General features: G+C 36.9%; 1 protein-coding gene across 1 annotated transcript; it reads right to left on the bottom strand.

Annotated features, from left to right (window-relative positions):
- Positions 1-5,116: 5,116 nt before the first annotated feature.
- LOC135612071 (probable inactive leucine-rich repeat receptor-like protein kinase At3g03770) lies at positions 5,117-11,078 on the bottom strand. Its single transcript, XM_065107826.1, has 9 exons — positions 10,548-11,078; positions 9,042-10,444; positions 8,630-8,763; positions 7,875-8,115; positions 7,563-7,765; positions 7,440-7,486; positions 6,558-6,669; positions 6,086-6,383; positions 5,117-5,421 (listed from the first exon to the last, which is right to left on the bottom strand). The coding sequence occupies exons 2-8, from the start codon at positions 10,375-10,377 to the stop codon at positions 6,105-6,107; spliced, it is 2,352 nt and encodes a 783-aa protein (XP_064963898.1). The 5' UTR covers positions 10,378-10,444; positions 10,548-11,078; the 3' UTR covers positions 5,117-5,421; positions 6,086-6,104.
- Between the last annotated feature and the right edge of the window lie 1,133 nt (positions 11,079-12,211).

Raw genomic sequence — 12,211 nt, 5'->3', positions numbered from 1 at the left:
TTTTAAAACAAGCTAATAAGTCCAAAAAGCACAATAATAATATATTCTATCCAACTATCTATTTAAGTCTTAATGATTGTTGGTCATCAATCACAAATTTCGTTCTATGTACTATAACATTGTTAGCCTCTCCTTATATAATCCTTAACAACCCTATAATTTGTTTTGTCAAGATAATTTTATTTTTGTATATAATCATAATATGTATAACCATAAATATAAATATGATAACAGAAATAAATAACTTTTAATTATTTAAAAATAATATCAATAATAGCATTCACCTAAACATGCATCAGCATATCTTTTATGGCTTGCTCACCAATCTCATTTTAAAAAAATATTTTTTAAATATTTTACATTATAAAGCTTTAGTAAATGGATCAACAATTATCATAGTGGTACTCAGATTCTAAATTGATATAATTCATATCTATATCTTGTTTTATGCACATGACTCAATCAAATAATAATATCGACAAACATTATGGAATATAATTCTAAAACATTTTTGTATATATATATATATATATATTTGTATATATATATATATACACACATATATATATATATACACATATATATATACAAATATATATATATATATACATACATAAATATATATACAAATATATACAAATATATATATATATACAAATATATACAAATATACAAATATATACAAATATATATATATATACAAATATGTATATATATACAAATATATATATATATACAAATATATGAAATCAGGTAGAATTTCATAATGGACTACAAAGCAAATGGTTTATTAATCACCTTCCTGCCCCAGAATATGCTGGCATCCGTGGGGTGAGGAGCGAGGTAGCGACCGTAGAAGCTCCTGAGTCGGAGCCGCCGCTAGCCGCTAACATCGGTGACGATCATGACGGTCTACCGGTCACCGTCAGAAGCGGTCTGACCGCAGTATCACGCGATGCCAATGCTCATCTACCATCAAGTACGTCCCATGGCAACTCTGCAGCCGGACTGTCATCGCGCCCTCGAAGAACTCCATGACAATAATACTTTGTCATTTTACTTTCCCTTCGATCTCTGTATATGTAGAAGTTACCTTCTCAGAGCTCTAGCGATTGCGTGAAGTTGGAAGTAAAATTGTTTGTTCTTTTTTCAATATTTCTATCTATATACAGATAATTTCACCTTATCTCTATCAATTATACATATAAATATTTGGAAAAACCAAAATATTACAGAAATTTTGTCAAATTGTCGTTCTATCTACTTTCAACTTCTTCCTGTTTATGTTTTACTATTCATTTTGTCAAATGTATAGTAAAAGTGAAGCTTTTAATTCATTTACATGACTTGGTAGCTGCTGGATATGCTACTGTTCTTAATGTAAACAAATTAGTGTGATGTCATTCTGATTTCAGTGCTATCTGACTTTTTTTTTTATCTTCCTGTAGAATTTTAAGTGTTGCAAGAAGGTCCCACTTGTATGCTTCTACATGCATAAATGAATTTTGATTTATTTTTTTGTATCTTCCTTGTATGCTCAAACAACCATGGCAGTGAGAAGAAGGGTAGGATCTTATTGATTAATTTTGAGGATCTTATTAAATAATAGGAATCAGGAATCCTATTATTTTTGGTGTTCTGCATTACTGTCAACCTATGGTGGTTAATACACTCTATATCTTGATTAATTTCTCAAGTCTCATGGAAGGTTTCTTTTTCTCTTCTTTGTATCAGCAATGTCCTGTATTGCCTACACTAAACTAGCAGTAGGCAATGGCAGTGAGAAGAAGGGGAGGATCTTATTGCTGCAGATAGATTACACTTTGTGTAATCTATCTGCTGCAATATATATATATATATATATATATATATATATATATATATATATATATATATTGCAGATAGATTACACTTTGTTGGAGTCTAACATGCCCAAAGGAAGCAACAAGTTCATAAAGACTGATAGATGAGGCATGTAGTGGTGTATTTGATAGACTAAATTTGAAACTATGGTAGAATCTGGTGTAGGAAAGAAGAAACAACAGTATTATTATTTTTATTTTTTTATTTTTTATATATAGATATATATATACAAATATATATATATATATATATATATATATATATTTGTATATATTTATATATATATTTGTATATATATATATATTTGTATATATATATATATATATTTGTATATATATATATATTTGTATATATATATATATATATATATATATATTTGTATATATATATTTGTAGAATATGGAAGTTTCCATCGTATATAGTTGTGTTCCCATATATTGTTATTTTCTTAAATAGCTACATTTCTAATTTAAACAGGATAGTTGATTAGGATTTTCATGTATAGTTGTAATCCTAATATATTAGGACACTTGCAATATTGCTGCTAATGTTAGGATGCTGTGTTTCACACTATGGGATTTAGATACTTTCAGTAAATTTGAAATCTCATTTACGATGAGATAATGAAGAAAACTATTAGTTCTGCAAGAAATATCTTCCAATCACAAAATTTTATGCATGAAAGAAGAAAATCAGCAACAAACGACAAATTCGATGGAAACTCAATACTTCATAATTTTTAACAAATGTGACAGAAATTGTCAACTTGCAGTGATAAATTTGCCTTTCTCCTTTAACTTCAAGGTTTTCAAGAGCAGTGCCAACGAGTTATTGTTTGGTTTGGAGCTTAATAATTAGAGCATATTTTGATATCAATTATGATCTCGAACAGATGTGTTTTGACAACAATATTGACAAAAAGGATTGATCTCGATTCTATTCTCTGCAGACAAAATAAATAGCAACATCCACATCAACTTCGAAGCTGCCGCTAGCAGGTTTTAGCATCAAAATAGGTAATCTGTGAAGCCCAAAATATTTAAGAGGTCATTGGCACAATAAATTTTAATTAATTTAAGAGGTCATTGGAAAAGACGACGTCAAGGCGTCGCTCCGCGTTGTCACGACCTTAGCTGGAATTGCCTAAGGCGTGAGGCACCCTTGCGGCCAAAGACGCGAACTTAGCTTGCGTTGCCTAAGTCGCGAGTCACCCTTGTGGCAAATACGCGAACTTAGCTTGCGTTGCCTAAGTTGCGCTTCGCCCTTGCGATCTTGCTCCGCAAGGATTAGCCCACTTTGTAACCTCTCGCAGGTCCCTAAGGACCTATAAAAGAGAAAGAAGTTAGTTCGAAAGAACGAGCAACGGACAAGTCTCGAAGTCTCGCGAAAAGAGAAGCTTTACAAGTAATTCGACGAACACCCTGTGTGCACAAGAGAAAAGAGGGAGAGGGAGAAAAACAAGGCTTTCAAGGATGAACGAACAGCTGCAAGCCCACAAACAGCCGCTCACCTGGTCCCGGGCGCAAAGACAAGTTCTCGTAAAGGTCACGTGCGAACTTGCGAATGAGATCTCAACGCCCGGTATATAACCGAAGCCCCATCCAGCCCTGTGCCACCCGGGGGGTTCCTGGGGTCTGAGATGGCTGATGTTTTGGTGAGCGGAGGCAGTTCTCCGCTCACCTCCCGCGGCACGCGAAAACAGAGCTATTTTGGGCTGTTTTGGGGCTGTTTTGCTCGGTTCGGTGAGCGGTCGCTTTGCAACGCTACAGCTTGTTCGAACTTACATATTTACAAGCAAAATGACCCAAAACTAAGAGAAAACATGCTGTCAAGCAAGTGTACATGCAAGTGTGAGCGACGAACGATTCATTGAACGAAGTTGTTGTGGGTGCACGATGACCGTTCGTGACAGCATGGGAGAAGGAATATATATATATATATATATATATATATATATATATATATATATATATATATATATATATATATATATATATATATATATATATATATATATATATATATATATATATATATACCGAACGGTATACCATTCGGTATACCGCTCGATATACAGTTTCGTACCATACCGAACGAACGTCGAAACTTCGGTACGGTACGAAATTACATACCTTGCTTCATGGGAAGGTCAGGTGGTACATCAATCCCCTTTAGGCAGCCCAAGGTAAGTTGGTTGAGAACCCCTGCTCCTTCTCAGAAAAATGGATCAAAGGGACATAAAATTAACACGTCAAATGAGTCAAACATTCACATCAATGAAAACCAATTTATATATATTAATATATATATATATATATATATATATATATATATATATATATATATATGACGATTAAAACAATACACATTTCCTGTTAGGGACATGCGCATATATATTTGATGGAACTTTATTTGATGGTTGCTTTGCCTCTTTAAATTATTCGCATCGTTCATACATTGCAAATTGACATTTGCATCTAAATATTCATAAGAAAATGATAGGTTCCAATTAGAAAATGAAACCAAGATTAAGGATGAAGGCATTGATACATGATGCATGCAGCAAGAACACATCAGCTCTAGGAACAGTGCTGAGAGGGCACTTCCACGACAGAACCCTGAAAGGTTCCATGAAGTGTCTACATGTGCAAGCACACAACACCTGAGGCGAACTCCATGACTCGAGGAGGAAGTAAAGAGGAATAAAGAGATAAGACTTAAGGCCACAGACTTGTAATCGTGTGGGAAGATGATCGAAGACAAGTCTATCAGGCAGCAACAGCAGAGAGCAGCAAGACTGCAGAGAGTCAAAATAACGTACTGTTCAATACTAGACATGGACGCATATGAGTGGATGAATACGAGGACACACCATGCATCAAGGAAACTGGGCTCACTTCGCGGGAGGAGCGACGTAATGAGGCGGCGCCACCACAGCCGGGCGGTAGTAGCCTTGCGGCACCACCCACCAGAGCAGCAAAACCAAACAAAATTAGACGTCAGCAACTGAACTAGTCGAAGAACAAATGAGGGCATGAAAGGACAGTAGAAGGAGAATAAAAGGTAGAAGAGCAGGATTGCAGCGCCTCCCCTGAGCTGGGTATGGATAGCCGCCATACTTGGTGGGATCATTCATATTGGATCAGACAGGCAGACAGAGAAAGAAACGCGAGGCACCTCGGGGTCGACGTGACGCACGCGCGTGGTACGAACTCGAAGGGACACAACAACTTTCATACAGCAACAAATGTAATGCATGACAAACATGATACTGAAGTGCATTTTGTACATCCATCTTGTGGGGTTCTTTCTTCTCTTTTCGGACGCAAACAAATTGGAAACTTTTGGTTGACAGTGAAAACATTGAAGTTCTTTCTAATGATGATTAATAGGCAGATTTCTTAGCAGCACAGGTCAGTCTTTGTCATGATGGGTAAATTTGTGGACGTTAATCCTTGACCCTTTCCTGGTAATTGCAGCATGCAGCTCTTAACTATAGAAGACCCAGACAGAGACGTCTTTACTTTGGGCTGGGTGACGACCGTGGAAGCAGCCAACCTGCACAAAGAAACCAATTTTTACCAAATCAGTACTCACAGTAAATTGTGCAAGAGACACATGAGCAACAGTATAATACAAAATACCAGTATTTAGATCCCTAGAAAAATCATCTTGTTTTCTTTTTCCTTTTTCAGCCAACTGAGGATGGTACAATTCACAAGCAATCTGAAGGAAGGCCTCTATGTGCAAAGAACCAACCAAATTGGCAAGAGAAACTTCAATCAGAACTTTTAAAGTGTCGATCTTGGAAGGAAATTATTATCTCATTTCATGCAGTTTAAATCATGAAATCAGGTAGAATTTCATAATGGACCACAAAGCAAATGGTTTATTAATCACCTTTCGTGACCTTGGAGAGTCTCAAGCAATAATTTTATGAAATTGTAAGTTTTAAGGAAATTTCCAACTTTATTTGGTCATATTTTAGGTGCAAAAAGGAAAAGAAGTTATGGGGCCATGTATTGATTAGGTATAACTTAAAACACAGAATAAGGCTTCCATACTGCAGTGCTCACAAAAGAGGGAACACAGACATGGTAGCCTTAAAAAGTCCCGTTAAATGTTGCATCCGTACAAGAGTGATCAAGTCCCACGTTAGGCATTAATTAAATGACTAAATGAATCAGACAGTCATTAAGTTTGTGTTGTGATTTTCACTTACCATTATGCCACGATAGTAGCTAATTGAGTGAGACTGGCGATCGGGGAGGCTGACGAGGTGAAAGAGGTGAATCTTCACTACTTTGAGAGTCCCACCTCCAAGATTCTTGGACTTGAACAGCAAAATGCAAGTTCCAAAGCACATCTTCGACCGAGGGTCTCTGAGTTGGTTCCTCCGAAAGACATCGCAGGCAGATCTCCATGACAGTCTTCAGTGATTCATCACAGCTTTGCCTTCTTATAAAATGATCCACGAGGCTCCTCCGAGCAGCTCCATCAGCTAGAATACTTTCTTGTAACTATAATAATAAAAGTGAAGGTGAAAACTCGAGCATGCAAACTTATTAATTCCAAAAAAATTGCTTCACAATTCCACATGCATTACCATTTATTTTAATTTTAATGGAAAATTACAAATAATATTATAAAAAATGGAAATATTATAAACATTCTTTGACGATAATGGTTCACACCTCATCTTTCATTATGTGGACTTCACTTGTTAATGTGATTGGCCTGCCGGATACAATTTCCAGTAAGATGATACCAAAATCATAGATGTCAATCTTATCCAAATGTTTGAGCCTGAAAAAGGCCACAAGTCACAAAAGAATACTTAAAAATAACTCAAAGTTGTAAAACTATAACTCAGAGATGTAAAATGCATATACTATATTTTATGTAATATAAAATACATTAATGCCGTTGGACACAAGTACATTGGATTGATGATTCCTAAACAATGAAGTAAATTCCATTCAAGAAATGCAGAAATACAATGCATATGACAGCCTTAATTTCATGCTGCTGATCCAAATATAATGAACATAGTACTGATTCTACTAATGCGTGTTTGACTAGGTTATGCAGCTGATTCCTTCTACTACTATGAGAAATTATGTTCTAAAAAATAATGGTACAGAGAAAACTAACAAATGAATGAAAAGTATATGTTCTTCTTGATGTCTATATAGTGTTTCTAGATGCAGCTTTTATTTGTCATCCATATTAGGCTGGATGAAGAAGTATAATCAGCTCTGCTCATAAATGGGTTGGAGGTAGATATCCACCAAAACTACAAATATTTAAATCCCGTTGCAAATAATATTTTTCATAATTTTAAAGTGGAAAATAAATCAGTTACAAAGACACTTCTAAAATTCAATCGTGTGCAGCAAAAAAATGCCTAACTTATTTAGCACGATTGCAAATGTGAAGTGTTTAGGACCCTGATTCTCTGTATTGTTCATCTGTTCAGTTGAGAATCCCAAGTTTCACCACTATACTTTGTTATTCTCACCAATTGGTCATCTTATTAACTAAGCATTTAAGATGATAGATGATGTTCTGCATACCTTCCACCAGGTTCATTTGATCCACTCGATGAACCTCCTGCAGATACCTATAAAGGCAGAGAGGATGAATATCAAATTGATTAATCAACAGAGTCTAGAAGGATGGAAAATCTTTATTTTTACCATAGTTATCATATTCTCTGCTAGTACTGGAAGGTTGTAGCTACTGATTTTTGCAACAAGATTCTGATCTAAAAATATATTTGTGACTTTTAGATCATTTGAAAACAAGCCAGGCATGATACCCCCATGCAAAAACTGAATACCCTTTACTACACCAATGGCAGCTGATAGCCTCTGTATCCATGTAAGCCTCTGACCTCCCTCTGAAAATTTTGTAGAATTTGAAATGGATTTAGGTTTTGTTCAGAAAACAAGAATGTATAATAACATAAAAATCAGATGTTGATGACCTTATAGGACTAAGATCCTCACCTGATATATTGCTTCTTAATGTTCCATTTGACACATATTCGAAAATGAGAAATAATCTGCTGACACTGGAATCATCCAGGTTATACTCAAAGCAGTGGCCAAGGGCACTGACCAAATGGCGATGCCTAAGCTTGGATATTAATTCAATATGCCGATTGAAGTTCTGGGAAGTTTGTCCCTTTTTCAGCTTTAAGCATCTTATTGCCACCCAGGAACCATCTTTGAGTCTTCCTCTGTATATCTGATGTCACAAAAGAAGAGTTATCAAACAAGATGCAAGGTAACTCAGGCAAGTTTGCAACCAAGCCCCTGAAAACATATTAAATGAACATGAACGTTACATCAGAATTTTACTACAAATGAAAGAAACACCGGAATTCAGCATCCATATAATTTGTTGAATTTATTTTCAATTTTTAATGGTTGCCAATGATTATATTATTTTAAAAAACACTGCCAGACCAGATAAATGTATCTTGCACATTATGCAGCATGACTTTATTAGAAAGCATAGCTTCAATACGATCTCAGGTTTGTAAAATCAACTGAGGGACTCATCAAACACATTGCTCAAATGAAACAACAGCATAAATTTCTCAAGCAGAAATTTGCATTTTAATTGTCTCACTAAAGCACATAAAAAGAGCACAGAAAGAATTACCAAGCAAGAATAGTGAAAGGGCATATTGACAAGCAACTATTTGCAGTACTTCTAAGGTAAACATGGATGAGTTAAAGTAACGGTAATGGCACACCTGACCATGAGAGCCTTCTCCCATGAACCTTGACGGTTCGAAGTTATTTGTAGCAGCTTCCAGCTCCTCCACTGAAAATGATCTATAAGATGGAATGCCAAGTGCTCCCAACTTCATTGTTTGAGATATGTACCCTTTGAGATTAAGAGAGCAAAGTACAAAATCAACAATGTAGAAAATAAAATGGGTGAAATTGAGGTAAAAGCCATACCAGTGGGTTGCATGAAATAACACTAGATACTTAAAACAAGTAATTTCAAAAGTGTGAGTTATTATTTCCAGGCTAACTTTCTCTTTTAGTATAAGCAAACATAGGACTAGGGTTTCATGCACACTGAAAAGGTGTTGAGCGATATAACACATTAAGTTACCAAAAATATGTTCAAACCACATTATAAGAGAGAGGATATACTTGCGTCAGCCAGCAACTTGAAAGGGTAGCCACTTGAAGCATGCTCTACTATTCTTCTTGGAGGTTGCTTCATTAGCCTCTTGATAATTCCTCTTCTAATAGCAAAGAAAACTGCAAAACCAACTATCGAAATGCTTCCAACAATCCCTACCGCTACACCAATTGCGATAACTGCTTTGCCACCTGATGTTCTCTTTTCTTGGTGAGGCAATATTCCCACAGCCAAAGCTTGAGTCTGGCAAAATGAGGTTGGATGCTGACCGTGATCCTTGATCCCTAAACAATTTGATGAGTACAAAACCACCTTGTCATTAGTGTTTGAAAGCAGACATGTTGGCAAGTTACCAGACAAAAGATTTGAAGACAAATCTACAAACTTAAGATCAACATTGCATGTCGTGTTTTGAAAAAGCATTCCAGTGAATCTGTTTCCAGCAATATTCAGATATCGAATAGAAGGAAGAGACAACAGCGATGGCTGAAAAGGCCCAACGAATTTATTGAAAGAGACATCCAACCGTTCGAGCAAATAATAGGAGCTTAGATCAGCTGGCAAGCCACCACCGAACCTATTTTTTCTCAACACAACAGTCACCACCTTCCTCTGTAATCTTGGAAATTGAGGTCCGAAGTAGTTGTTCTCTAGATCAAGCACTTGAAGGTTAGTCAAACCACTAAGATCAGGTAAATCCGCAGACAAACTATTTGAGGAGAGAACAAGCACCCTAAGTGACTGCAGACCACTAATCGATTGTGGCAAAGGCCCACTTAAAGTATTGTTCTGTAAGTTCAACACAGCCAAAAGAGAAAGTTCACTCAAAACATCAGGAACTTGGCCAGTGAACATGTTGTGTTCAAGTATAAGAGTTTGGAGATGTCTCAAACTGGAAACTTGCCGAGGAATGGCTCCATACAAGTAATTTGAGCTCATATTGACGATCTCTAGAGAACACAAGCGAGAAATCTTTGGAGGAAGGGGACCCCAAAGGCCTAGCGAAGTCAAGGAGAGGACCTTCAAGTTTGGGAGCCGAGTGAGAGTAGTGAAGAAAGAATCGATCGAGAAACTCAGTGGCAGAGGCGGAGAACTATCACTTCCACTTATGTGCAACTGGGTTATGCTCTCTTCGTAGCAAACAACTGTCAGGTATGGATTTGGATCAGCATTGCAGAAGTCCGTGCTGGTATTCCAGCTACTCAGAACAGGTGGATAATTGAGAAGCCGCTGGATTCTCAGCAACGACCAAGCTTGGGAGGATTGCAGCTGGTGTGTGTGAGGTAAAAGGACCAAAACCACAAATACAGTGAGCAGACAGGTAATATAGCTTCTAGGAACCATTGCTAGCACCGAATAGCATCCAAAGCACAATGTTCTTCTTTAGCACTCGCGACAAGATCCTTCTTTTCTGTAACCAAAGAACATATGTGAACAATAGGAGTCCAGATTTTGACACTGATTTATGTTAGAATTTGTTCTACGCATCATATGGACAAAGAAATGGTGCGTACCTTTCTCCGACGAACTCACTAAACTTCAAGCCAATATACTAATATTCCGATGGGAAGCCAAAGCCGAATGAATCAAAATCGCAACCTTCGGGTGCCACCGTAGACGGAGAAGCGATGCCAACAGCGAACCTAAAATGTAAGAAAGATCGTTCTATTTTCCATTCATTCAATTAAGAAAGTTGCAACTTCTCAGTCCAAATCTTGTCGACCTTCACCGGCCCCTGAAATCGAAATCCAAATCCAAAATGCCGACACGGGGGAACAGGACGCATTCCTGTGTCTCCCCAGCGTCTCTCTCCATCACGGGTAGAATGGGCAGGGAAAATGCCAAAATAGATCGGGACGCCGAGATGGCAACGGACGGAAGAGCAAGGCAGGTGGCGACAAAACCCCGTTCCCTTTTCCCCACACGGGCGAGATACTCCCGTCACCAATGGAAGCGACTTATCTCTCCTTTAGGGTTTGCACCACTGCCATTAAAGCAAAAGAGGCAGCATTCCGCCCCTCCTCCGCCTTTATTCCCCTCCCCACCTCCTCCTCCTCTTTGCTCTCTTCTCACTCTCTTCAGGGTTCCGAAAAGAAAAGAGATCAAAATGTTAGTGCTTCGCTCTTTGGATCGCACTTTGGCCTCTCTCTCTCGTGTCGGTCTCGTTGTCGGTCGGACTTTGGCCTCTCTCTCTCGTGTCGGTCTCGTTGTCGGTCGGCTTCGGCCGTCGTTGCTGTTCGCGCCATCTTTTCTTTCCATTTGCCGAAATTAACCCTCGGTAATAATAGTAATTCGGCCTACCGGATCGTTATCGGATCGGATTCACCTATGAGCTGAACCCGATCCAAATGCGCATCCGAATTTGGTACCTTCTGTGTTAGACTCGGCGAACTTATCTTGACGAGTGGGACCCACGTCGGCACCCAATGAGCTTATCGAAATAGAAACAGGAGGCTCCATCAACACTCGTTGCGCGCATCCATTCACGCACTGGTTGAAGGTTTTGAACCGTCTGATTGGGAATGATGTGATCACTGACCACTGGTTGGGTGATGGTCCACCATTAGCTGAAGTGGTCGGACAATAAGGATTACAATACCCAAAAACATTGTCTAAAATTGACATCATTTCTCTTTTTATTTAATTAGGGGCCATGTGGGACCCTAGTAATTATAACATCGGAACTAGTTGATAAAGTCCACCTTTTTTTTTTTGATATAATTTTATTTAAAAATTAAAGAATCTTAATCATCAAAGCATTTTTTATCATCGATGATATAAAATAATTAAAAAAATCATCAAATAGGATGATCTGAAAATCCAATAAAAAAAGTAAAAAATTAAATTTATATATTAAATTAATTAAATATTTTTAGAGTTTAAGACATTAGGTTACAAATTAGATGATGATATAACTTGAAAAATATTCTAAGTGATACTATACTTATGATCAATAATTAAGGAGTTATGAAAAATAAGAGTATGATCGATAATATTTAGTATAATATAATATAATCGAGAGATTATACTTAGTATATCTATATATATAATCCTAATTTTCAATATTTACTTTTCTACGTACTATTTATGAGTGAAAAGGACATTTATCCTTTAAAAAAGGGAATGAGAAACTAAATAATAAAAAATAATACATATTATGTACATATATTTCTTTAAG

Source organism: Musa acuminata, chromosome BXJ2-5 (assembly GCF_036884655.1).
Source record: "Musa acuminata AAA Group cultivar baxijiao chromosome BXJ2-5, Cavendish_Baxijiao_AAA, whole genome shotgun sequence".
Classification (NCBI taxonomy): Eukaryota; Viridiplantae; Streptophyta; class Magnoliopsida; order Zingiberales; family Musaceae; genus Musa; species Musa acuminata.
Note: the sequence above shows the minus strand (reverse complement) of the source record. Positions and strands in the feature narration are given on the sequence as shown.